This window comes from Pelophylax lessonae (genome assembly GCF_965119305.1).
Source record: "Pelophylax lessonae genome assembly, chromosome: 7".
NCBI lineage: Eukaryota > Metazoa > Chordata > Amphibia > Anura > Ranidae > Pelophylax > Pelophylax lessonae.
The window spans coordinates 223,878,170-223,906,133 of NC_138774.1; the positions used below are offsets into that span (position 1 = coordinate 223,878,170).

Here is a 27,964-nt window from a genome sequence, read left to right on the forward strand (position 1 = left end):
ACCTCCTTACAATCAACATTTTTTTGTGGCAGCAGCACTGACCTTGACCACTCCCTTTCCATATTAAGTTCCCTGTAAAAGCACAGACTAATATCACTTACTGTTGATATAAATTTGAGACAATTTTTGTATTTTCTGTAAAATCTTCTTCTTAAAGTCCAATGAAGGATATGGGAATGTAGAAATTCCTAGACATTTGGTTTATACTGCCAATTTCAGGAGGTTGGGAGTGGGACCCCAAACAAAAAATGTTAAGTCAGCCACTGTATAATCCCACCTTCTATAATAGACCTCGAAAAAATGATTTTACAGAAACCAAATGTAATAATTCTTGATTTCGGAAGTTCTAAATCAGACCAGGTGAGGGATAAGCAATTGCCACAGAGGTCTCTTGACAGATGTGGAGATCAAACTAGCAAGGCACGTGAAGTGTTCAGTAGCCAAACAAAAGTTTAAGGAAGAAGGGCCAAGTAAAATTTTTTTGACTTACCGTAAAATCCATTTCTCTGATGTTCATTGACACACAGCTCCTCATCTTCCCTACAGGAGTAGGACACAAGGCAGGAAAGAACTTGACTACGCCTATGGGGCAGTCCCAGGGAGTATACTCCTACTCTGCTATAGGTACTCAGTTTTGTTACAAGCAGTGTCAGAAGAAAAAACCCAAACTCTATAGAGTGGTGGGTGCTGTGTCAGTCAATGAACATCAGATAAATGGATTTTACAGTAAGTCAAAAATCCCATTTTCTCTTTTGTTCATTGACAGGCACAGATCCTCCTCTTCTTGACTACGTGGGGCGTCCGAAAGCAGTGTCAAACATCAGGGGTGGGAACAGCAAGAAAAAAATACTTCCCAAGGCTAAAAACATAGCCAACCAGGTAAGATGGAGCTCAATCATAAAAACTGGAGCTCACCTGAAAAAAATTGAAACCCCCTCAAAGAGGACCAAGTCCTCTAAACAGCAGCCTGCAAGACCTTGCGGCTGAAGGAAGCATCTGCAGATGCCAACACATCCACCATCCATTCATAAAACGTTGTGAAAGTGTGCACAGACAACCAGGTAGCCTCCTTGCAACCCTGCATCCTTGACGCCTGACGGAAGGCCCAGGAGGCACTAAGCTCTCGAGTAGAGTGCATCTTAAAAGGGAAAGGAGGAACCTGACCCTTAATTGAAAAGGCCTGAATCACCGTCTGCCTGATCCACCAGGATTTGGTCGCAGCAGCCAACTCTTTGGGAGGTCCATCCGTGAGGACAAATAGGGAGTCTGACTTTCTAAAAAAGACTTCGTAGCTGCCAGGTACACCCTTATTGCTCAACCACATCCAGGAATGTAAGGCAATTTCCTTAGGATGATTAGGCCTGGGACACAGGGAGGGCAACACGATGTCTTCATTCAAACGAAAATCAGAGACAACCATTGGAAGAAACGACAGATGTGGAAGAAGAACCACCTTATCCCTGTGAACCACCAGGTAAGACGAACGATAAGACAGCGCCGCCAGCTGCAACACAGCACAGAAGTAACAGTCACCAAAAAGGCCAACTTCCGGGATAATGTAAGCAGGGAAACCTCCCAAATATTTTCAAAGAGAGGTCTCTTTAGAACTGACAACACCAAATTGAGGTCCCATGGCGGCAATGGAGACCGCACGTGAGGAACCAAGTGTCTCACTCCCTGGAGAAAGGTACACACCAAGGAGTGTGTGTCCAATAGACGTTGAGAGAAAACCACCAAAGCCGAAACCTGGCCCTTGATAGTACTCAAGGCCAGGCGCTGCTCAACCCCTCGTTGGAGGAAGACCAAGATCTGAGTCACCGAAAAGGAGCGAGGGCGAACCCTGAGGAATTCACACCACGCAATGTACGTCTTCCAAGTACGATGGTAAATCTTCCTAGAAGTAGATTTTGAAGCTTTTAACAGCGTCGGAATCACTAAGTCGGACAACCCTCTATCCTTCAGCACCTGGCTTTCAACAGCCAAGCCATCAAAGCCAGCGACTGTAAAGCAGGATGGAAGATTGGCCCTTGCGACAACAGATCTTCCCTTAGAGGAAGTCTCCAAGGAGCATCGATGACCAGCCATACCAGATCGGCGTACCAAGTCCAGTCTGGAGCCATTAGGATGACAGGAATCCCTTCTGCCTCAATCCTGCGCAGGAGTCTCAGCAGAAGCTTGAGGGGAGGAAAAGCGCAAATCAGACGATACCGACTCCAAGGAGCCACTAATGCGTCCGTGTCGTCGGCTAGAGGATTCCAGGACCGTGCCACAAACCTCTGCACTTTCCTGTTGAGGCAAGAGGCCAACAGATGCATTTTGGGATCCAGATGAAGTGACCATTCCCCCTGGTCCAACCCCTGTCGACTGAGGTAGTCTGCCTGCCAATTTTCCACCCCTGGAATGTACACAGCAGAGAGGGCTGGAACAAACTGTTCTGCCCACCTTAGAATGCCGGCTGCTTCCCGTGCTGCCAGGACACTTCTAATGCCCCCTTGATGATTGACATAGGCCACGGACATGGCATTGTCCGATTGAATCCATACATCCCTGGAGATGACATGTCCAATGATCCAGAGACAAAACAGGTCCATGCTATTCAATAATCAGGATGTTGGTGGCCATCCTCCCGATCATAACAAATGTAAAACAAAACCCCCTAGGGTGGGTGGGACTATGTGGACAAGAAAACATCCACAAATAGTAAAAAAAATATATATTTATTCAGTCATATTAGGTAAAACAAACATTAGGGTCACAAAAAGTGAATGTACAACAGATACAACACCACACATAAAAGCTTGCATCACGGCTTGATACAAAATACTTAAACAAATTAAAGAACTTTGTTGCCATAGAGCCACTTGAAACAACACGTTTCAGGTGAGACACACCTTTCATCAGGGGTATTTGTTGTGGAGCTATATGGTATACATTTTGGTACACTGGTATGCTAAAAAGACAAGTTATATATTTTTCAGTATTGTTAGAGTCTATATCAATGTATATACATCTAACATATAATAAAGTTTGTCATGAAATATTACATACCCTTGCTTCAAAGACCTTATTGTAAAGAATTAGCCGTGTAAGATATAAAACCAAAGATGAAAAGAGGTAGAGGGGCGAGGCACAACACCCTGTTGATAGACCACTACTGTGACCACCGTTTCATGGAGGGACAAGACGGACAGAACCCAAATATGCAACACACAAAGGTCCCAAGAAAAAAGGGCCACGTGCAGAAAAGGGGGAAATGAATCTGTAAGGAATGGTATGAGAAAAAAGGAACTTCTATATCGAATGACAAAAATGAGTAGAAATACAAATCAACACAGTTAGATTGATAATCTTAATCAAAGAGTTCCTATACATATACTGAGGGGGCTCCTTCAAGCAGAGGAAGCCTTGTCCACAGGTCTGGCAGAACCCGCTCGTGGTTTGCAGGAACAGGTCCTCTTAGAACCTCTGAAGGGCTTAGATCCCTTTTTGAGACCCTGAGGGATGAAAAGGCCTCTGGTGAGCCGAAAAGCAAGACCCCCGTCTGCGACAGGACTCCTTACCCTTGGAAGCCCGAGGAAGAACAGTACTCTTTCCCCCTGTGAGGCCTTTGATGATGTCATCCAAGGAAGCTCAAAACAGGCGATCCCCTACAAATGGAAGATCGGATAAAGCCTTCTTAGAAGTCTAGTCCGCAGACCAGCATTTCAGTCAGATAATGCGATACAGAACCACCGCTGAGACAGAGTCTAGAACTGTTTTGTGACAATATTGTCAAAGAAGTCATGAAATAGAAACACCTTTGCCGCTTTGGAGGACCTGTGGGTGCCAAAGGTGACCCGCGCCTCCGAAGCTACGTTAGTCGTTTCATCCATCTTTAAGGTTTCCGCGTACTGATACAAGCGCATCCACTAGCGCCTTTTCATGCGTAGAGGAGCAAAGGAATTATCCTCACTATCTGAGCATGCAGGGTGTGTGGACGCAGACCCCAAAGGGTAACTCTCATCCGGAGTGGCCGAATCAGATTCTGGATCTGATGAGAGAGAGGAAGCAAGTGAAGGCGGGGGACGCTTTTTTCTAGCCTGTTTGCCTAGGACCAAATCTACCTTGGACACCAAGGACTCCAAGACCGCTGTCTGTGCAGTCAGTTTGAGAGTGGATCAAGAGGTGAAATATGCTCCAGGGACTCCATGAATGGAGAGGGGAATCCACACAAGAAAGTGTAGAACACTGTGTAGGCGTCACCACGAGGCCCAGCACAGAGCACTACCGCTGCAACAGCAGAGAGGGAGAGAGAACCCCACAGACTCACCACCACCGGTCAGGTACTCACAGTACCGATCTAACTGCACACCAGGCGGTAATGGTAGAGGAAGAGGAATATCCAGGGATCAGCACTAGCGGCGGAGGAGGGGCTCCCTCCGCCGAATTACCGCCCATTTGGCTCCAAAAACATGGCCCCCGCTATATTTAATGGGAAACCACAAGAAATTGGCTGCCGAGACTACACAAACATAGCTACTGATCTATAGCATAAAGTCTACAAGAAAATGGTGGCACCACACAGCTCCAAGGGGCCACAGAAGCTCGAAACCAATCCCAACAGGAAAGGGGGCCCTGGCAGGCGCCCCAACCAGGCCCATCCCTCTGCCAAGGTTAGATTGTAGGTTTGTTGGTGGCGCGCTCCCCCCCTCCCCACCAGCTCAACTCCCCTGGTCGACCTAAAAGGCTATGTCCACCCCAAAACCCTCCAGGGGTAGAGGGGGTACAGCTACTTACCACACCAGGAAAAAGGTGGGCACCGCTCCAGACAGACCACTGCTCTATCGTAATGTGGGTCCTGTCGGCCAGGAGGAAACGCTTAGACTCAGGCCGAAGCCAGTTCGTATGTGCCCTCGCGAGACGTTTAACTCGCAGGCCAGCCCCCGTCCAGTGGGGCTATGTTTCTGCCGACCTAGCGTGGAGCTGCAGTCTGCACGCACTCACTGGCCAGACTGGGGGGACCCTCTGGATCTAGATTATCAAGTCTGTCGCCCAGTCCGGCAGTTGATTGTAGATCTCACAGAAACAAAATAAAAAGAGGAAAAATAAATCCATCTAAAAAGAAAAGATCCCAGCAAAGAACTAGGTCCTTACTCCAGACTAAGCAGGAAAAACTAAGAAAATGGGATTTTTGACTTACCGTAAAATCCATTTCTCCCATGTTCATTGACAGACATAGCACCCATCCCTCTATGGAGTTGTTTTTTTATTCTCTTCTGACACTTGTAACAAAACCTATAGCAGAGAGTGGGAGTATACCCCTGGAACTACCCCATAGGCATAAGTCAAGTTCTTTCCTGCCTAGTGTCCTACTCCTGTAGGGGGCAGTATAACCCATGTAGTCAAGAAGTTGAGAAGTTGTGTCCGTCAATGAAAGAGAAATGGAATATTGCCAAGATGAAGGTAGGGGCACCAAGGATCAACCTAGTGTTCCAGACTAGGGCACACAGATACCACCAATGAGAAGCTGTAACTTGAAGAAATGATGGGATACAATAGCAATGTTGAAGACAACCGATCATTCACCATAATGAATATCGGCGGAACTACAAACTATCTAACAGGGAAAAAAAAAAAAAAAAACAGAACAGAGATAAGGTGGTCAACGAAATGGAAACGTTTATTGGGTTACTCCCAGAGATAAGAGAGACCCCCTATAAGTCATATTCAAAGGCATATTATTGTCCAATAAACAAAAAAATAAAAATTTACTTCTGTACAACCACCCTGCTGGAAAATTTCCTCTTGATTAACTCTGCAGGCTACAGACTGCAGCTTTGATCTGTGTATTCTGATGGTGGTGAAGTCCCCCTGCTGTCAGAATACAAAGACAAGGTGGGGAGGATTTCCCAATCCACCTAGAATGTGTGGATATGGTAGCTGGGATAGTTTTCTTGTTCAACCTGCTGACCCATCTATGGTCAAGCTTAAAGGGGTTGTTAAGGCAGTGCACACAATCACTGCCAGCTCCTCTGCTAGTATAACCTGTAGTATATACTGCATGCCATTTTTTTTTAAATTATATAATATATTTATTCTCCCTGATCAGCAGTCACGTGACTGCCCATCGCTCTCTCCCTCAGATGTATACACTACAGAGGGAGGGGCGGGGAGCTCCCTTTGGCATCTGCCGGGCGGCCACACGACCTCACTCTGTAGGGTATACATCGGAGGAAGAGAGCGACCGGCGGTAACGTGACCGCTGATCGGGGAGAATAAATAAAGTATTTAGAAGCTGAATTTTTAAAAAACGGCATGCACTATATACTACAGGCTATACTAGTAGTGGGGCAGGCAGTGATTATGAGCAGTAATGTTTGCACTGCTCGGAACGGTGCTACAAGGAGAGGGGAGGGGCGGCTCACACACAGAGCTGAAAAGCAGGCGGGAAGGGCAGAGGTCGACGGGAGAAGAGGACAGAAGAGCAACAGGAGAGCTGCGGATTACAGAGGCATGTAAACTGACCACGGTGTCAGGGCTCAGCAGCCATGATTAACTGTGGTCAGTTTACAGAGGGAAGAGCAGAAAATGGTAAGAGCAGCCAGGTTTTTTTATATGATACAGGGGTCCCAATTACACCACACAAGCACTGTGATGTTATTCATGTGTTTTTTTTTTTAGGGTAACGCTTAAAGTCTTAGCATACCTAACCTTAACCTTCGGAAAAATTAAGCTTGGAAAGATAAGGTATGCCCAAAAAAAACCCAGCGGTTTAACCCACTTGCCGACCAGCCGCCGTAGTTTTACAGTCGCAGGTCGGCACTAACGTGAGCGCGCACAGCCTGATTGGCTAGAGGGGGAGCCAATCAGCGAGTCCAGTGGCCACGATGTCCGCTGGGCTCCCGCGATCACTCTCGTGGAGACAGAACGCCGGTCTGCTGTTGTAAACACGGCAGACCGCTGCTCTGTCAATGATGAACACAGGGATCCTGTGTTCCTCCGATTTGACGTCATATGTGTGACGAAACCGGTCGGGTGAGTCAGTCGTGACGCAACCACGCCCCCAACAGCCGGCTACCAAGGATCTCCAAACCGCAAGAGATGTTTGCTCGCTCTTAGCTGGGTTTTTTTACTACATGCCTTGATGTTCTACTAAAAACGTGAGTGTACTATTTGCTTTTATTCGAATAAATTTTCTCAAATGGAGTTACGCTATGTCCCTGTATATATTCCTTTCTTTTAATATCGTGATGTGGATATCGTGTGTGAGCCCATAAAGAGACACCCAGTGGCTTATTGTGGTATTACAAATAAGTTCCATTGCTTGGATATACAAGGTAGATGCCGTGTCTGGATCTGTAAGGAGACATCCGGTGACTATCCCTGGCATTACATTTAAGCTCAATTGGTCGACTCATTAGGTTGAGAGACCAACTTGCTCTGGTAAGCAGCCATTTGTTTTATATCTGGTGATCTGCACGTCGGTGTCTCCACTATCTTTATAAAGTGTCATCTGGACTCAACCTCTGGGACCTTTTTGTAGTTTTTCTTGAAACACCATTTTTATGTTCTATTGCTATGGACTTCATTGGGATTTAAAACACCCCTTTTTCATATTTTATTTCGTGCACAGTTTGTTCTTACTTTATTAGATTTTGTATCATATGCACATATGTCATTTATCATCTAAACGTTATTGTTATATTAACACTTTCCCATTTATTTGGGAGATTTTTTGCAGCGCAGCGCATTTTTTGATTCTATATCACGTTGGTACTTCTATGTTTCCTTTGTGCAGCAGCTCACTATTGTAATTTTATTCACTAGTTTTTCTTGATTAGCGCAGAAAATCCCACCACTTCACATTAACCCCTTCCCTGCCAGTGTCATTAGTACAGTAACAGTGCATATTTTTAGCACTGATTACTGTAGTAATGTCACTGGTCCCCCCAAAAGTGTCAAAAATATCAGTTAGGTGTCCGATCTGTCCGCCGCAATGTCGCAGTCGCGCTAAAAATTGCTGATTGCCACCATTACTTGTAAAAAAAAAATAAAAATAAAAATGCCATATCTTTACCCTAGTTTGTAGACACGATAACTTTTGCGCAAACCAATCAATATACACTTACTGGGATTTTTACTAACCAAAAACATGTAACAGAATACACATTGGCCTAAAATGATGAAAAAATTTGATTTTTTTAGATTTATTTATTGGGAATGTTTTATAGCAGAAAGTAAAAAAAAATTAGAATTTTGTCTTACCATAAAATCCTTTTCTCTGATGTTCATTGACGGATACAGCTCCAGAATCTTCTTGACCATTGGATAATGCTGCCCCCTCCAGGAGTAGGAAACTAGGCAGGAAAAATCTTTTCCATGCCTATGGGGCAGTCCCAGGGGGTATATCCCACTTCCTGCCATAGGCACTCTTAGTTGCAAGCAGTGCCAGAACAAAAAATAACCCAACTCAATAGAGGGGTGGGTGCTATGTCCATCAATGAACATCAGAGAAAGGGATTTTACGGTAAGACAAAAATACAATTTTCTCTTTCGTTCATTGACGGACACAGCTCCAGAATCTTCTTGACCATTGGGACGTCCCAAAGCAGTGTCAAACAAGAGGGGTGGGAAAAACACAGCAGAAAAAAAATTCCCAAAAGGTTTAACCTAGCCAATCCGGTAACATGGAGCTTAACCAGGAACAACTGGAGCTCACCTGAAAAAAAACAAACATACACCCTCAAAGAGGACTAATACTCTCAAACAGCGGCCTGCAAAACAAAGCAGCCAAAAGCAGCATCCGCAGATGCCAGGACATCTATTGTATAAACTTTTGTGAAAGTGTGCACAGACGACCAGGAGGCTGCCTTGCCAACCTGTACAACTGACGCCTGATGGTGGAAGGCCCAGGAGGCACTAAGCTCCCGCGTAGAAAGCGCCTTAACAGGGAACAGAGGAACCTGACCCTTGATGAAATAAGCCTGCACCACTACCCATCTTGTCCATGTGGAAATGGTCACAGCAGATGCGACCAACCCTTTGTGAGGTCCATCCGTAAGGACAAATGGTAAGGCTGCTTTCCAAAACGACCTGGTTGCCGCAAGGTACACACTGATCGATCAACCCACATCCAGAGAGTGCAAGGCAATCTCCTTAAGATGTTCAGGCTTAAAACACAGGGAAGGCAACACAATCTCATTAAATCAGATGGAAACCAGAAACAACCTTAGGAAGGAACGACTGACAAGGGTGAAGCACCCCCTTATCTCTGTGAACCACCAGGTAAGGTGAACGACCAGACAACGCCGCCAGCTCGGACACCCTGTGCAGAAGTAATAGCCACCAAGAACGCTGCCTTCTAGGACAATGTAAGCAGAGGAACCTTGCAAATATTTCCGAAAGGCAGGTACTGGAGAACAGACAGCACCAAATTGAGATCCCACGAAGGCAACAAAGACAGTACTGGGAAGCCAAGTGGCGAACCCCATGAATAAAAGGTGCAAACCAAAGAACATGTAGCTAAAAAAAAGACTGCCAAGGCCAAAAACCTGGCCCTGGACCCAGTACCCAAGGCCAGGCGCTGCTCAACACCGCGTTGGACGAATGCCAAAATTCGAGCAACGGGGATGGAACGCAATGTACGCCTTCCAGCGAGATGGTAAAAACTTCCTAGAGGTAGATTCTTTGTCTTTTACGTGGGAATCACAGAGGCGAAGCCAGTCTGGAGCTATTAGGATGACCGGATCCCTTCTGCCTCGATCCTTCACAGAAGACTCGGCAGAAGTTTTAGTGGGGAAAAAGCATACATCAGAAAATACTGGCCCCAAGGAGACACCGGTACATCTATTCTCTGTACCTTTCTGTTGAGACGAAAGGCCATGGGGTCCACCTCGGGAGTTCCTCACCAGAGACACCTTAGAATGCTGGCTACTTCCCAAGCCGCCAGGACACTTCTTGTGCCCAGTTTGTGATAAGACATACGCCATGACCGTGGCATTGTACGATGGATCTTTACCCAGCACTCCTGAAGGCGATTTGTACAAGGAGCCAGACAAGTCTTATAGTCCGAAGTTCCAGTATATTGATCGGTAGTCTTGATTCCCCCAGAGTCCAGACCCCTTGGACAAAAGGGGAAAAAAAAAAACCCTAGCTAAAGCCGATCCAGAGTCAGACCCAAATAGTCCAACTTGGTGGACGAAACAAGAGCAAATTGTTGTAAGGTCAATTTCCAGCCGAACACCTACAGCGTTCGCACAGTAATGTCCAGGTTGTCCTTTAGAGCAGTGGGAGACTCTGCTTGCAAAAGAAGATAGTCCAGGTACCCAGTACTGCAATCCCTCACTGCCGCGACAATGCCAACACCAGGGCCAACACTTTTTTGAATATCCAAGGAGCTGCGGTGCCCAAAGGATAATGCAATGAATTGAGAATGCTCCTCACTCACGGCAAGCGGAGGAAACGATGATGACCGACATATGATGGAATATGAAGGTAAGCGTCCTTGATGTGGGGAAGCCACTACTGTATGAATGGACCCCCATTCAGGAATTTCTGTACCTGCACAAGCGGTTCAAAGCCTTGAGGTCCAGGATTGGATGTACCTTGCCTTCCTTCCTAGGAACTGTAAACAGATTTGACTAGAAACCTTGAAAACTTTCCAATTTTGGAACCGGAACAATCTCCCCTTGTAGCAGAAAGACTTGAACGGCCCCGAAGAGACCCTGCAGGCACTCTGGGGACAAACACAGATTGGAAGAAAAGAACCCCATTTGAGGAGAAGACTGAAACCCGATCTTGTAGGCAGACAGAATCAGCTTGTGGACCCACCCTGTCTTGAATCACGAAAGTCCATGGGTCCGGAAGAAGCAAAGACCCCCCCCCCCCCTTTAGACACGGGTGAGGGTGCCCCTTCAGGCAGAAGGGGGCTTGTCTGCAGGTCAGGAAGCGCTATTGCATGCGTGGCTGCAGTAGAAGAGGAAACATCCTCATTAACCGAGCACATGAATTGCGTGGATACAGACCCTGTAGGGTCGCAACATACTAAGCGCACCCTGAAACATAACAATCAGGATTGTTGCATAGACACAAAATAGGCCGCGTATGCACAGGCAATGTACCCAGAGGGTCCGCAGGGGGGTACCCTACGCAAAATGGCGGCATACTGTCATCAAATGTGACCGCCCCTACAGCACCCCCCCACAGGGAAGGCGCCAAACTGGCTTGCATGGCCTAGCAGGCAGTGGTCTAAATTTTGGCTGGAGGCCCAGCTGCACAGATCCTATCTAGGGGAGGAGGGTGGCCACAGGATACTCACTGGGGCCGACCATCCCCCCCACCCCCCTCCAGAGGTGCCCACTTGGCCGAAAGGCCTAGTGGGCTGCAAACTGCAGCTTAAATTTGAGGATGATCCACCGCGAAGCCCACTGGAGCCAACCACCCAAGAACGGGGGAGAGGGTGGATGCCCAAATGGAGGGTGGTGGCTCCAGCCAACCTCACTGGGGCCTGCCCAAATAGCTTCGTGAAGCCATCCGCTTCCCCAGCCCAACACAACAGCCAGTCCAGTCCAACAGTTTATTGTATTTCTCACAGGAACAGAAAATATTAAAAGAGGAAAAAAAAAAAAAAAACGGTTAAAAAAGGGAAAGAAAATGCTAGGACCAGAGATCCCAGCAAGGAACTAGGTCCTTACTCCTGAGTGCTTATGGCATATAGCTGCCATAACCCCGGTATTTTTTTAAACAGCAGGCGGTCCTCTTTAATATAAGGATGGTCCAAGTGGCGGATTCACCGTGGGATCACCCTTAGGGGCGGTGGGAGAGGTGCCCCCCTCCCACGCTTCCCGGTAATTTTTCCGGCTTACCGGACCCGCCGGTAGCGGGGAAAACCATCCGGTCTGCTCTCCTCTCAGGCAGGAATTCGAGTGAGGGGAAGATGGCCCTCACTCGGCTCTATGGCCTTGGAGGACCAGAGCGACGTCATACGTCACTTCCTAGCAACGGATTTAAAGACACTTTTTTTTTTCTATATTTCCCACATATGTAAACGGTGTTCAAACCACACGTGAGGTATCGCCGCAATCGTTAGAGCAATAATTTGAGCCCTAGACCGCCTCTAACTCTAAACTGGTAACCTGCAGAAATTTTTAAAGTGTCGCCTATGGGGATTTTTAAGTACCAATGTTTGTCGCCATTCCACGAGCGTGCGCAATTTTGAAGCATGAAGTGTTGGGTATCTATTTAGTCGGTGTAACATTATCTTTTACATTATAGAAAAAAATTGGGCTAACTACTGTTTTCTTATTTTTCTATTAAAAAAAGTGCTTTTTTTTCCAAATAAATTGTGTTTGTAGGACCACTGTGCATATACGTTGTAATAAAAAATATTGCAACAATCTCCATTTTATTCTCTAGGGTCTCTGCAAAAGAAAAAAAAAAAAAAAAAAATTATATTATATATATATATATATATATATATATATATATATATATATAATGTTAGGGGGTTCTAAGTAATTCTAGCAAAGAAAAACTAATTTTAACTTGTAAACAAGAAGAAGTGGTTAAGTAGAGTTGGGTTTATGAGGAGGTTGGCTGTAAAGGTCCTTTAAGCAGAAAATCTAAAAGAGAGGGAACATTTTTTTTACTTACTGTAAATTTTTTCTTGGAGTACATTAAGGGATATAGGATGAACTAATTCATGCCCTTTGGGTTATGTTGCTGCCTTATGGAGATGGGACACTGGCACAAAAAAGCTGTAAAGACAGCCTAGTATTACCCTTATCTCTTCAATCATGCTCCAGTTTTGCAGCAAAGAAATAGTGGGAGTGGATAAGAGGAGAGGGACTTGTGTCACTTTACAGTAAGTCCAAAATCGAATAATTCCTAAATATATATTAGGGACACAGGATAAATTAATTCAGGTATGTTGGGGTGTCCAAAATCAGTCCAACTGAGGGTCAGGCACCACAGCACCAAAAAGCCAACAGGTCCGTAACAACAGGTTAACAAAGGGGGCTTGACAGAGCCTACAGTCGCCTAAAGATCTAGACTACCAATGCCGGCTTTCACATCCAGTATAAAGCAAATTACACCCATGCCTTCAGGCAAAGTAAACAGGTTAGAATAGAAACCCTGGAGCCTTTTTCATTCCTAGACAATGAAAATGACCCCTTGAAAGAGGAGCTGCACCATCAGTGTGGAGGGCTGCCAATCTTTGCATGGATGCTAGCAATTTAGATAACAAAATGGGGGTAGAAAAACTGGATTTTTGACTTACCGTAAAATCCTTTTCTCTCAAGTTAATTGACGGGCGCAGTCCTCTGGATCCATATCAGTAGGTTATACTGCCCACTACAGGAGTAGGACACTAGGCAGAAAAAAAAAGTTCTGGCTACGCCTATGGGCAGTCCCGAAGGGTACACCCCCCTCTCTTCCTGCATAGGATGTCAGTTTTGTATCAAAGCAGTGTCAGAGATGTAACACCAACCCAACTCAAAAAAGAGGGGCGGGTACTGTGTCCGTCATTGAACCTAAGAGAAAAAGATTTTACGGTAAGTCAATAATCCAGTTTTCTCTATTGTTCATCGACGGACGCAGTCCTCTTATCCATATCAGTAGTGATATCCCAAAGCAGTGCCATAAAATGAGGGGCGGGAACAGCAGAAAAGAACAAGTCCCCAAGGCTAAACATAGCAAACCAGGCAACATAGGACTCCTCAGAACAAAAGATGAGGCCCACCTGAAACAAACAGTAAACACCCTGAAGGAAGGCCAAAAGCCCTCCAGACAGTAGTCCGCAAAACTTTGCAGCCAAAAGAGGCACCTGCAGATGCCAGCACATCCACCTTATAAGGTTTGGTAAAGGCGGGAACAGACGGCCAGGTAGCCGTCTTGCAACCTGAAGCACAGACGTCTGTATGGCGAAAAGCCCAGGAAGCACAAGGCGCCCGAGTAGAAGGCACCGAAACAGGGAAAGGTAGGACCTGACCCTTAATTGAATAAGCCTGTACCACCGTCTGTCCGATCCATCTGGAAACAGTCGTAGCAGACGCAGGTAACTGTGTTCTAGGGCTATCCGTGAGAACAGAGAGCGAACCCGACTCACGAAAAGACTCAGCAGTCGCCAAGTACACCTTGAGTGCCCAAACTATATCCAGAGTATGCAATGTACATTCCTCAGGATGTTTGGGCTTAGGACACAAAGACGGTAATACAATGTCCTCGTACAAGTAAACACTAGAAACCACCTTTGGAGGGAAGGACGGATCCGGACGGAAGAAGTTACGCACCAGGGAACAGGGGGCCAAGGGCCTTGGAAGAAAATTGCCAAAGCCGAAAACATGACCCTTGATAGTAGGGATCGATGATTATTGATTTGGCCGATAATTGGCGGCCGATATTCACTTTTTTAAAGAATCGGTCACAAACTTGGCCGATATTTTCTTAGGGTAGGGCTGCCTCCGGAGGGGAAGGGGGGATGTGGATTAGAGGGCCGCCTGATTACACAAAGAGCAATGTTCTTCTGCTTACCCAGCGTGGGCGCTCTCATACAAAGGCCCGCCTCCTGGACCGGCTCCTACCTATGATAGACAGCACACTGGTGACGTTTATCATAGGAGGCGGTCCAGGAGGCGGGACTTTGTATGAGAGCGCCCGCGCTGGGTAAGCAGAAGAACCCTGCTATTTGTGTAATCAGATGGCACTCTAATCCCCATGCATCGGTCACTCTGCATTGGATGGGTGCACCGGTCACTCTGCATTGGATGTGTTGATTGAATGTGCAGCATATCGGCCCATATCGATATGCAATGGGCAAAATATCGGTATTGGCAACGGAAAACCGTTAACGGTCGATCCCTACTTGATAGTACTTAAGGCCAACTTTTGATCAACTCCCCGTTGAAGGAAAGCCAAGATCCGGGCCACCGAGCAAGAGCCCAAGAGACTCGCATCACACAATATAGGACTTGTTTGACGCTTCCCACACTGTAAGCAGGGTGGGAATCACTGAAGCAGACAATTCCCTGCCCTTCAGCACCTGGCTGTCAACAGCCAAGCTGACAAGCCAGCGACCGTAAAAGCAGGATGGAAGATTAGCCCTGGAAACAATGAATCCTCCCTGAGAGGAAGTCCCCAAGGAGCACCTGCGGCTAGCCTAACCAGGTCGGCTTACCAAGCTCGGCGAGGCTAGTCCAGAGCTACGAGAATGACCGGCATTCTCTTCCACCTCGATCCTGCGAAGAAATCTTGGCAGCAACTCGAGAGGAGGAAAGGCAGACAGCAGCTGATACGGACTTTAGCCCATCCGTGATCACTCACACACGACAATGCAGGTGTCATAATTGCGCAGGTGACCATGCTAAACTTCTCAGCATCGTTCATGTTGAACTTAGCATATGTTCTTGCCTACGACAGAACCCACGGTGCCACCAGTGCACCTGCCAGAGGGTTCCGGGAGTGGGTCCCAACCTCTGCACTATCCTGCAGATTCAACGCAAATAGATCCACGGCTGGAGTGCCCCAACGAAGGCACAACTGCTGGAACACCTCCGGATGAAGGGAACATTCCCCTGCACCCAAGGCCCGTCGACAGGTAATCCCTGCCTGCCAATTTTCCACACCTGGAAGTGAACAGCAGAGAGAGCTGAAAAAAGGCGCTCAGGCCAACAAAGAACGCCTGTCACTTCCAAGACCACAAGGACACCCTTGGTGCCCCCTTGGTGAATAACATAAGCCACGGACGTGGTATAGTCCGATTGAATGCACACTGGACAGCTTCAGGTGCCCGGTCCAGTGAACTAGGCAAAGCCGAATCGCTCTCAGCTCCCGGACATTGATCGGTAACCTGGATCCTCCAGGGACTATACTCCCTAGGCAGAAAACCTGCTGAGGACTCCTCCCCAACCAGACAGGCTTGCATCCGCAGAGACAATTGTCCAGTAAAAAGGGGAGGAAGGATTCCAGATCAAGACTCCCTGGTCACCAGGCTCAGCCGGAACGGAATGTCCAGAGAGTTTGGATTCCAGTCTCATTTGAGAAGGATTGCCTTCTGGAGGATACTTGAGCGTCCATCTCGAAAGACAACACCATCAGTCACAGCACTTGCATGCAGGTCCGAAGGGACAACCATGTGCTGGACAGTAACAGTTGACCGCAGTCTGAAGTTTCAAGAGTTATTTCCCCGGAGTGAGAAGCACCCTGACTGAGGACGAGTCCAAAGTCAGGCCCAGATAGTCCAGTCTCATGGAAGGGACCAGGAATGACTTCTGAAGGTTCAGAACCCACCCGAACTCCTCCAGAGTTCACATGGTGACTTTCAAATTTGTCGTCAGCACCGTAGGGGACTCCACACGGAGAAGCAGATCGGCCAGGAACCCAGGACCGATACACCCCGCTGCCACAACAGCGACAGGACCGGAGCAAACACCGTTGTGAAGACCAGAGAAGCAGAAGTGAGACCAAGGGGTAACGCCACAAACCGATAGAGACCCACGGCAAAAACTGAACTGAGAACCCATTGGTGTCCTGCACATAACGGGATGTGAAGTTAGGCATCTGAGGTCTATGGAGGCCAGGAATCCCCCTGATGTAGGGAAACCACCATCGTGCGAACCGATACCTTGATGATTCGCACAGAACCATCAAGGGCCAGTAGGTCCAGCCTTGCTGAAGCAAAGCCTGAACTGCCCCATAGAGCGCCTGCAAGCGATCCGGGGACAGCCGTACATTGGAAGGGAAAACCTTACCGGAAAAAAGTGGATCAAAACTTGATTTTGCAGCTGGACCGCATGACCTCCTGAACCCAGCTGCCTGGGATCCGGGTCAGCCGCAGGTCCGAGAATCGGCAAAGACGTCTCCCTACCCCATATATGGGTGAGGATGCACCTTCAGGTCGAGAAGGCCTTGTCTGCAGGTCTGGAAAAAAAACGATCTCATGTTCGCCAGACTAGGGTCATTTGGAACCACCCGAGAAAGTCTCGAAGGACTTTGCCACATCGACTGTCCGAGAGGGATGAAGAAACTGTGAGCCGAAAGTGAGGGACCCCGTCCACGACGAAGGCCCTTACCCTTGTTAGCCTGTGGAAAAAAAAGCACTCTTCCCCCCGTGAGACCCTTATATAATGTCACCTAGGGCAGCACCAAACAGGCGATCCCCCTGAAAAGGGAGATCCGTTAAGGCCTTTGTGGAAGTTTGATCGGCAGACCAACACTTCAGCCATGTATACGCCCGATAACCATCACCGAAAACCGACAGGTGACCCAATAAAGGAGCTGTATCCAGCGCGGCATCGCAAACACATTGCAGCCCCTGCACCAGCTGGTCCAACAGCTCTCCAAGGGCAGGAGGGACTTGTCCTCAACAAGTCACGCCGTGGGAACTCTGCCCATCAGGCAGAGTCTGCGTGGCAAGGGCAATCAACCACTGTTCCCAGTGCAGACCCCGCCAAGGAGTACAGATCGTGAGCCACAGCATGCGCCATTCTATCCCCCAGGTCTTTAACGAACAGGGATTCCTCCACCGGAACAATGGTAGTCCCATGCAGCCTAGAGACCGGTAGGTCCACATTAAGCGGTATAGTCCACTTTAACAGAGACTCCTCAAAAAGGGCAACGTCTAGCAGCCGCTTAGACATCCCAGGGGAACAACGCAGACGGTCGCATCCTTCAGGAGCATGCCAGCAAATTAAGTTGCTCCGGGTGGCATGTGAATGACAGAGGCAACCTGCGACCCAGGCGCAGCCGCCGCTGCATCCACCAAATAGCAGGGTGTCACGCAATGAAACAACCAGTGCATCCACCAGCTCCTGTATCATGCGCGGCAGGGGAGGTAGAAATGTCATCCTCATTATCCGAGGAGACAGGGTGCGAATCAAACTCAGAATCCGAGACATCAGATGGGGCAGGGGTAGGTAAAGAAATATTTTAGCGCACCTCGCTCTCTCAAGGCCACCTCCACCCGGGACCCAAATGCTTCCAAAACCGCCGAAAATGCATTGGAGATCCGGAATGCCCTGCGGCCTCTGTGAGGGGGTCAGGTGGGGACACATGGTATGCAGGGTCCATACTGAACAAGAAGAACCCGCCAAAAAAAAAAAAAAAAAAAAAAAAAAAAAAAACAGTCCCACCTCGCTACAGCGCCCCCCGAAGGTCAGGCAAGCCCTGAAGACCCCCAACAGAGAGAGACCCCAGAACCCACTGTCCCAATACGCATTCCCAGGGCAGCACGTGTAACAAGCAAGCTCTGTCATAAGGGAGTGAGCAAAGGAAACTGCCCAGGGAAACTGCCCCCCCCCGGAAAATGCCTCCAGGCACTCCCACCTAGCTTCTCTAGCACATAATCCACCGCAAAATGGCTGAAAATGGGTGTACCAAGATGGTCGACATCATAATAGCAGACGAGGCTACAAGAAAATGGCAGGCCCGCATGGCAATAAGGCCCCCCCATCAGCCCTCCTACACCATCCTGCAGAAGGAAGCCCTGGAGGAACCGACCAAGACCTAACTCGTGGGCCAGTCCCCGTCCAGTGGGACTATGTCGCGGCCGACTCAGCACGGAGGTCTGTACACACTCGCTGGCCAGCTGGGGTGACCACTGGATCTAGGTTATCCAGCCCGTCGCCCAGATCCGGCATAGTTGCTTGAAGATCTCACAGGAAAAAAATCCGGAGAAAAAGCTACCTAATAAAAAACCATCTACGTAAAAAGATACTTTTTATGTCAGGACCAAAGATTCCAGCAAGGATCTAGGTCCTTACTTCTGACTAGGCAGATTATAACTGACATATACAGGAAGAGAGGAGGTGTACCCTCCGGGACTGCCCATAGGCGTAGCCAGAATTTTTTTTTCTGCCTAGTGTCCTTCTCCTGTATGGGGCAGTAAAACCTACTGATATGGATCAGAGGACTGCATCCGTCAATGAACTGTAGAGAAACATAATTTCAGCTTGTAGAGTGTTCTGGATCTCAAAAATCTAAAATATCCTGGGACCAGAAGCCAACAGACATCGCCATCCCTCTTTCAACCTCCCTTGTAGACGAGTTGAAAGAGACAGCGTTTGTAATTGCAATGCTTTCAAGGCCAGAATGGAAAAAATGTAATAAACGCACTTTATTTTATTAAAAAGGTTGCATGTACAACATTTGTGCCTTGAACAGAAATCAGATATAATTTGCCAAAGAGGAGAATCAGTTCTGGTTCTTACCTTTAAGGTGAGGTCAGCAGTAGGGTAGGAAATGGGGTTGAGGCCCATGCCTTGTTGTAGATGGTGATCTCTCCTCAGCATAGGTATAGATTGTGTAAGCCCTGCCTAAGAGGAGAACAGAATTTAAAAAAAGTTCAGACACATCTTAAAGAAACACTCAAGGCAAAGTGACAGTCTCTTACTAACTTACCACCTGACCCATTCACCATCCGCATGCTCCCCTGCCTCTCTGTTAAACCCAGTGAAAGCTCTGCAATCATTTGATGCATACATAAGTTTTGTGTCACCCCCAACCTCACACGACAGTGTTCAAGGCTGGCAACTGACTGTTCTGGTCTAAACACTGCATCCTGAGAGCAAGGGGAGGTTGCCACATGCTCTTCCATACATTGAAGCAAAAATGGGATTTTGGACTTACCATAAAATCCATTTCTCTAATATTCATTGACCGACACAACTACTGTCATTCTTGACCAATGGGTTATACTGCCCCCTACAGGAGTAGGACACTAGGCAGAAAAAACTTCTGGCTACACCCATGGGCAGTCCCAGGGTGTAAACTCCCTCTCCCTGCTATAGTCACTCAGTTTTGTTACAAGCAGTGTCAGAAGAATTATAACTCCACAGAGGGGTGGGTGCTGTGTCCGTAAATGATCAGAGAAATGGATTCTACGGTAAGTCAAAAATCCCATTTTCCCTTTCGTTCACTGACGGACACTGCTCCTGTCACTCTCGACCATTGGGACGTCCCAAAGCAGTTAAACATGAGGGGTGGGAAACAGCAAAAAATTCCCAAGGCTAAACATTAGCCAACCAGGCAACAAGCGCTCAACCAAAACCCATCGGAAGAAAGCCATACACCCTCAAAGAGGATCAGGTCCTCTTAACCATTTAAGACTGGAAGATTTTGCTGCTCAATGACCAGGCCACTTTTTTCAACTTGGCACTCCGTGATTTTATCTGACAATTGTGCGGACATGCAATGCTGCACCCAAACAAAATTTACGTCCTTTTTTTCCCCACAAACAGAGCTTTCTTTTGGTGGTATTTGATCACCTCTGCACTTTTTATTTTTTGCGATATTAATTAAAAAAAAAAAAAAGAAAATTTTGCGAAAAATTTACATTTTCTACTTTGACTGATAAAAAATATCCAATATATTCAATTTTGTCATATTTAGGCCAAAATGTATTTAGCTACATGTCTGACAAAAAAAATTCTCAATGAGCGTATTTTTATCTACTTTAAGACCGCAAGATTTTATCCCCTTCCTGACCAGGCCATATTTTGCAATTCGGCACTGTTACTTTAACTGACAATTGTGCGGTCGTGCGATGCCGTACCCAAATGAAATTTACGTCCTTTTTTTTCCCACAAATAGAGCTTTCTTTTGGTGGTATTTGATCACCTGTGCGATTTTTAATTTTTGAAAAAAAGAGCGACAATTTTGAAAAAAAAAGAATATATATTTTTTACATTCTGATATATAACATTCCCCAAGAAAAAATTGTAAAAATCAAAATTTAACATTTTAGGCCAATTTGTTTTCTGCTATATATTTTTGGTAAAAAAAAGAAATCGCAATAAGCATTATTTTGTTTGGTTAGCGAAAAAGTTATTGCGTTTACTAACTACAGGAAAGATTTGTCATTTTTATTTTTTTTTTTTTTACTAGTAATGGCGGCGATCTGCGATTTTTTTGCGGGACTGCCACATTGCGGCAGACAGATTGGACTACTGACATTTTTTACACTTTTGGGGGGACCAGTGACATTACTATAGTAATCAGTGCTAAAAATATGCACTTTTACTGTAATAATGACACTGGCAGGGAAGGGGTTAACACTGTAGGTGATCAAGGGGTTAAATGTATGCCTCATGCTTACTGATGTGTGTAGAGGGAGGGGGTTCTGTGACAGAGAAAGATCGCAGGTTCAGCTATGGTGAATCCTGTGATCTCTCCCTGTTTGTCACAGAGAAGATCCGCCTGCTTTGTTTAAACAAGCAGGGGGATTTTCTCACACTTTCCCCGACGATCGGGGAAGAGAGGCCGTGATCACCGCCTCATCTCCTCAAGCCCGCACGCCGCCGAGACAGCTAGGAGTCCGGCGATAAAGGTCTACGTCGATGGACCCAGGGCTGCCACTGTGCCACAGTAGCAGCACATTGAGTGGTCCTAAAGTGGTTAAATAGCAGCCTGCAAAAGCTTGCGGCCAAAGGAAGCATCCGCAGATGCCAACACATCCACTTAATACAAACTTTGTAAAAGTATGCATCTACGCCCAGGTGAGCGCCTTGCAAACCTGCATCACTGACGCTTGAGGACGGAAGGCCCAGGAGGCACTAAGTGCCCTAGAACAGTGCGCCTTGACAGGGAAAGGAGGAACCTGACCCCTGATGGAATAGGCCTGAACCACTGTCTGTCTGATCCATTTAGAAGAGGTCACAGGGGAAGCGGCCACCTGTGATCACAAATAAGAGAGTCTGACTTCCTGAAAGACTCCATAGCTGCCAGGTACACCCTAATTAACCGGACCACATCCAAGGCATGCAAGGCAATTTTCTTTGGATGTTTAGGCCTGGGACACAGAGAACGCAACACAATGTCTTCAGTCAAATGAAAGTTTAGGAAGGAATGATGAACAGGGGCGAAGCACCACCTTATCCTTGTGAATCACCAAATAAGGTGAACGTCAGGATTACACCGCCAGTTGTGAAACCCTGCGTGCAGAAGTGATAGCCACCAAAAAGGCCACCTTCTGGGACAGTCTAAGCAGGGGAATCTCCGGAATATTTTCAAAGGGAGGCTTCTGTAGAGATAAAAGCACCAATTTAAGATCCCAAGGCAGTAACTGAGCCCCCACTGGAGGAACCAAATTTCTGACACCTTGAAGAAAAGTACGCACCAGGAGTGTGTCGCCAAAGGACGTTGGAAAAAGGCCACCAAGGATGACATCTGGCCCTTCATAGTGAAGGCGCCTTATCCGTGGGTCTGGAGAAGCCTGCTCTCGGCTTGCTAGATCAGGTTCTTTTGAGCCACCAGGAGGCGGCCTTGAAAGGCTTCAAAGCCCATGTCAGTCGATCCTGAGGGAGGAAAAAAATGTAAGAGCCGAGAAGCAAGGTCCACATCTACGATGAAGTTCCTTACGCTTAGTAGCCTGTGGAAGAAAGGTACTCTTCCCTCCTATGAGATCTTTAATGAAGTCATCCAGGGTAGCTCATAACAGACAATCTCACTGAAAGGGAAGATCAGTCAAAGCCTTTTTAGAAGTCTGGTCCGCAGACCAGCATTTAAGCCAAAAGACACGCCGAAGGACCACTGCCAAAACAGAGATGCGAGCCATTAGGGGAGCCGCATCCAAGGAGGCATCACAGGTAAAATGCAACCCCTGGCCCAGCTGGTCCGCCAGCTCAGCAAAGGCAGGATGGTGTTGTTCACCCTCAAAGTTACGCCATAGGAGCTTAGCCCACTCGGTCAGCTGGATCCTTAAAGGCCAGGGACTCACTGGAATTATGGTTGCCTTCTTTAATCTGGAAACAGGAAGGTCCACCACCGGTGGCACAGTCCACTTCTTAAGAAGCCTCCTCATAGAGGTAATGCCTAGTACAGTTCTTAGGAACCCCATAGGGACGCTTTGGTTGTCCCCACTCTTTAGCGACAATTCTGTCAAAATAGGCGGGGAAAGGAAACACCTTTGCTGCTCTGGATGGCTTGTGAGTGCCAAGGGGTACCTGCGCCTCCGTCGCAGCTTCAGCCGCATCCATCTTCAAGGTCTAACACAAAGATACAATCGGTGCATCCACCAGCGCATTTTCGTGCGTGGACGCAGACGTGGATGAATCATCCTCACTATCAGAGGATTCCAGGCGCATGGTCGCAGACCCAGCAGGGTGACCCACGTCCGCGGTGGCCGAATCAGATTCTGGATTTGATGAGGCAGGTGAAAGCGGGGGGTGCTTTTTGCTAGCCCTTCATCCACAAGGTGCCTCCACCTGGGCCACAAGGGACTCCAGGACCGCTGTCGGTGCATGCATGGATGGATGGATGGTTGGGACCTGGAGGACCCTGCAGCCTCAGAGAGGGGGATAAGGTGGGAAAACTTGCGCCAAGGACTCCATGAATGACCAGGGGGACCCCACAAAAAAAGTGTACCAGGCTGCTAAGGGACAACCCCTACCACACTGGCAGCACCATCCGGTCACCAAGCATAAGGCACACAGTGATCCTCAACAGAGAGGGAGAGAACCCCACCAGACTCACCACCCACCGACACAGGCACCTGCAAGCACCAGGAAATTCTGAACTACATGTGAGGCGATCAGGAAGCAAAATGATCAAGGAGTCAGCGCCAGAGGATAAGGAGGGGCTCAAACCAAGGAAAACTTCACTCACAGGGCTTTACTGTCATGGCTGCCACTATTTGCAATGGTAAACCACAGGAAAATGGCCGCCGGACTACACAAACATGGCTGCCGTGTATAGGCAAACACAGGCTACAACAAAATGGCGGCATCACGAGGCATACAGGAACCCAGAATGGTGGGACCAGGCCTTAGGACAGATCCAGGCAGGATGGGGTAAGCCCTGGCAGGAGCACCCGCCAGGTAGGTACAACCCCCCCCCCCCCACTTCAATACCGGGCACTTTTACCCGCTTCCTGCCCAGGCCAATTTTCAGCACTTTCACAATATGAATGACAATTGCGCGGTCATACAGCACTGTACCCAAACTAAATTTTTATCATTTGGTTCACACAACTAGAGCTTTCTTTTGGGGGTAAAGTGGAGTTTCAGCCGTTTGTGTTTATTAAAAGTAACCAGCTACAAAAAGTGTAGCTGCTGACCTTCAATAAACACAGACTGACCTGTCCCACGATCCAGTGATGCGGTCGCCCGAAGCCTCGGTTCTCTCCCTCAGCTCCCCTTGACATCACTAGTGTGAGCACCCGGCTGTGACAGTTTGCGGCTTCACAGCTGCATGCGTGAGTCGCGCGGTGCATCATTAATGGACTGGCAATCTTCTGGGGCCTGTGACATGTTGCAGAAAAGGGAGGCGGCCTGAGCGAAGTGGGAGCAGGTACCCGTCATAACTAAATGTGGAATGTCAGGAAGGTTCAAGAGGAAAAAAAAAAAAAAACACGCATTTTTTGTAGTTTCTGTTATAAAATTGTTCACATAAATAACGGTTCATAAATGTAGACCGAAATTTATCCTGCTACATTTCTGTGGTGAAAATAACCACAGAAATGTTTCATTACATTTCTTTAAATTTGGTTGAAGCAGAGTATTATATCTTTTTTTATTGCCATCTTTGACAGCCTAATGTTAAGGGGTTGTATATCTTGAAAATAAAAAAGTTCTTCAGAATCGTGATCTTTATTCTAATTGTGATTCTCTTTTTATCTAGAATCATGCAGCTCTATCACTACATTGATTATATGAGATAATCATGGTAGGCTTTACATTTTATTGTTTTTTTTGTATATTAGCCCTGGAGAAAAGGGAAACCATTACCCCAAAACAAACTATATTTAATATTTATTATTTTACAGGATTTATATAGCGGCAACAGTTTGCACATCGCTTTACAACACGAGGGCAGACAGAGTTACAATACAATACAGGAGGAATCAGAGAGCCCTGCTCATTAGAGCTTACAATCTAGGAGGATTTAATTTAATGATTACAACCAATAAACATTTCCAAAAGACTGAAGTGATCTGACTTTTTAACAGGCACTCCACTGCACCTACGTCACAATTTATCTTCTGCTGAATGCTCCTTGTTACACGATCAGAGAAATAGCAAAAACAAGGTCCACATACACTATACCTTCACCCCGGATGAGCAGCTTTAAAGTAAAGCCTTATCATATATTTATCAGAACCAATTTTTATTGCTTTCAGTCCAGCGCTATCTCACACACACATCAGACACCTTCTAGATGAAGGTATCCAATCATGGTCCAAACAAACATTCATTTGAGAAAGCGGTAACTGAAAGTTAGTGCTCACCATGTCTGCAAGGAAACCCAGAGGACTAGAACAGCAAAAGATCTTCAGAGAGACATCTGTAGGCACATACCTTAAAGAAACTGGCTAAAAAGGAGGCTTAGCTGAGCTGGGAAGAATTCTTTATTTTTGTTTTTGTTTTTTTTTTTTGGGGGGGGGGGGGGGGGGGAGCATTATCCATTGTCCTGAAAGGGGTTAACATAACCCAACAAGTAGTCACGAAGATGAAGCGCCCTGTGCTGTACGATATGGTTTATATTTCCCAGGTTTCACTAGAGTGGGAGGAGGTCTCTCAGTTACATAGCCTCCTCATTTTCTTTCTGAGTACATAAGTGAAGGGTCAGAAGGATCTATCAACACATCATTGAGACTGAGCAGAAACCCCAGTGAAATTCCAAACAGTATAAAAATAAAAGCTCACTTCACTGTATCTGAATGTCAAACTTAAAGCAGGGACGGCTGGTACCTAGTTTTGACAGGTACCCACTCCCATTTCGGCTGCCGAGGTGACTTGACCAAAAGTTCTCCTCTCCCTCCATGCAATCTTCTGGGACATGTCAAAGGTCCCAGAAGATTGCGCGGCCACTAAGGAGGCGCAGCGCAACTCACGCAATCTCAGTGTGTACCGGGCTGTGAAGCCGCAAGCTGTCACAGCCTGGTGCCCAAACTTGTGATGCCAAGGTCGGGGTGGGCGAGAGAGAGAGAGGCGAGAGAGAAAGAGGGGCGAGAGAGAGAGAGAGCGAGAGAGGGGCGAGAGAGAGAGAGAGAGAGGGGCGAGAGAGAGAGAGGGGCGAGAGAGAGAGAGGGGCGAGAGAGAGAGAGGGGCGAGAGAGAGAGAGGGGCGAGAGAGAGAGGGGGGCGAGAGAGAGAGAGAGAGAGGGGGGCGAGAGAGAGAGAGAGAGGGGCGAGAGAGAGAGAGAGGGGCGAGAGAGAGAGAGAGGGGCGAGAGAGAGAGGGGGACGAGAGAGAGAGGGGCGAGAGAAGGGCGAAAGAGAGGAGAGAGGCTTTGGGCAGCCGCAACGCTAGATCCCGGGACAGGTGAGTGCATTTATTAAAAGTCAGCAGCCAAACTTTTTGTAGCTGCTGACTTGTAATAAGCTTAAAAAGGAGTGGAACGCCTCTTTAAAGTGGAACTTCAGTCAGAAAATTAAGTCCTGCTAGATCACTCCAGGCTGGCCCCTTTCGCATAGGTATAGCTTTGTAAAATGTTAAAAATAGGTGTCTATACTGTTTAAAATCCAGTAATACACTGTCTTACCCTGATCTGCACACGTTCCTCTCTATTTTTAGGCACTGCCGAGTTTGTAGAGGCCGATCTGCTGACAGTCTTAAAGTAGAATAAAGCCCTCCTTATCCTTTACACCCAAGGAAGCTGCTTCTGTTTGATCTGCAACTGCCATGGTGCTGTACATGTGATCAGTTCTGACACCAGCTATTTGATGGTTTAAAAGTTTGGTAGAGGAAACAAGCAACTGTGCGTTTGCAATCCCAGCATTACAGGAGTTAAACTGTTTTTTTAAACCATCAAGGGGTTTAAGTTCTGCTTTATGATTTACTTCTGCACAGGGGCTCTGGGCTTCAGCATAAAACAGGATTAATGCTGGAGGCAATTTACAGCACACTCTAATTTCAGTAGCATAATTATTAGAATTGTGTAGAATGTAAGTTCCTTGAACATTTTTTCCCGCTTTAAATCAGAAAGCAATTGGTATTTGATGGCTCCACTTTATTCTAAATAGGCAGAATCTCTAAAATCATGGAGGAGTTCCAGGTTTTGCAACTACATCCAGCCCTATTAAGTGCAGACAACTCAGGCCATAAAACCCCACTTCCAAGAAGTTAAATCAAGCTTCCAGAATTTTCTGATGTACAGCAATACATAAGTGTCCAAGGGCAATAATTTGTCTGCCTGTCATCTACGCCTGGAATGTACAGGGTGAATAAGGGTGGAACATGAAGCTCTGCCCAGGTCAAGACTCCATTTACTGCTCTCGCTGCATTAGGTCTTCCAGTTCCACATTGTAATTGACGTACACTACTATGTGGCATTGTCCGACCAGACTGGACGACCCTCGAGCAGGATTTCCAACTCTACAGAGACAAAAGTTTGAAGGATAAGTTCCCCCACTGTAAAAATAAATAAAATACACATCTTTTTGCAGGTAAAAAAAAAAATGTGCATTTATTTTTTTACCAGGAGCCTGCCAAGCATTTCACCAGCAATCAGCAGGTCGCGGGTACAATGCAGAACTCACAGATTGTCAGTGTAGGCTGTCTGCTCGTACTTGGTACGAGCAGGAAGTTACATATTGTCAGGAAGAAATATTGACTTATCCAGAGCATTCAACAGCTCAACAAAGGCTGTTACTTGTAGTTCTCAAATTCACAGAACTCTGCATAATATACTCTGTGAATAAATGATGCAATAGGGTGGGCGGAACCGAACACGGGCAAAGATTTTTCTTTTACAACATTGAATTCAAAGAGAAGATCCGGGCTTGCTGTACAAGAGACAGTGGGGTCAGGGAGATCATGTGGATCATTCAGGAGGATAGAGAGGATTTCTGACTCACGAGTTGGACTTCTGAGCCACCAAACCAGGGAAAACCTGATCCTCAGTGACAAGCGAATTGGTCTGTCCAAAGACCAGACTGACTACTCCCGTAACAACAGAATACTGGGTTGCAGGAGTCTGAAGTAAAACTGGGCAAATAAAAATCACTTTGAGATAGGCTATCATCAGGCCCTGGACTCTCTTTGCAAAGGCAG

At 47.0% G+C, this 27,964-nt stretch overlaps 1 protein-coding gene across 1 annotated transcript in view; it reads right to left on the reverse strand.

The window, feature by feature from the left end:
• Positions 1 to 27,964, reverse strand: part of PRRC2B (proline rich coiled-coil 2B) — a 327,590-nt gene that overhangs the window by 110,077 nt on the left and 189,549 nt on the right. Inside the window, exon 23 of the mRNA XM_082264226.1 lies at positions 19,185 to 19,289. Coding sequence (XP_082120352.1) covers positions 19,185 to 19,289 — 105 coding nt within the window. The remainder of the gene's footprint in view (positions 1 to 19,184; positions 19,290 to 27,964) is intronic.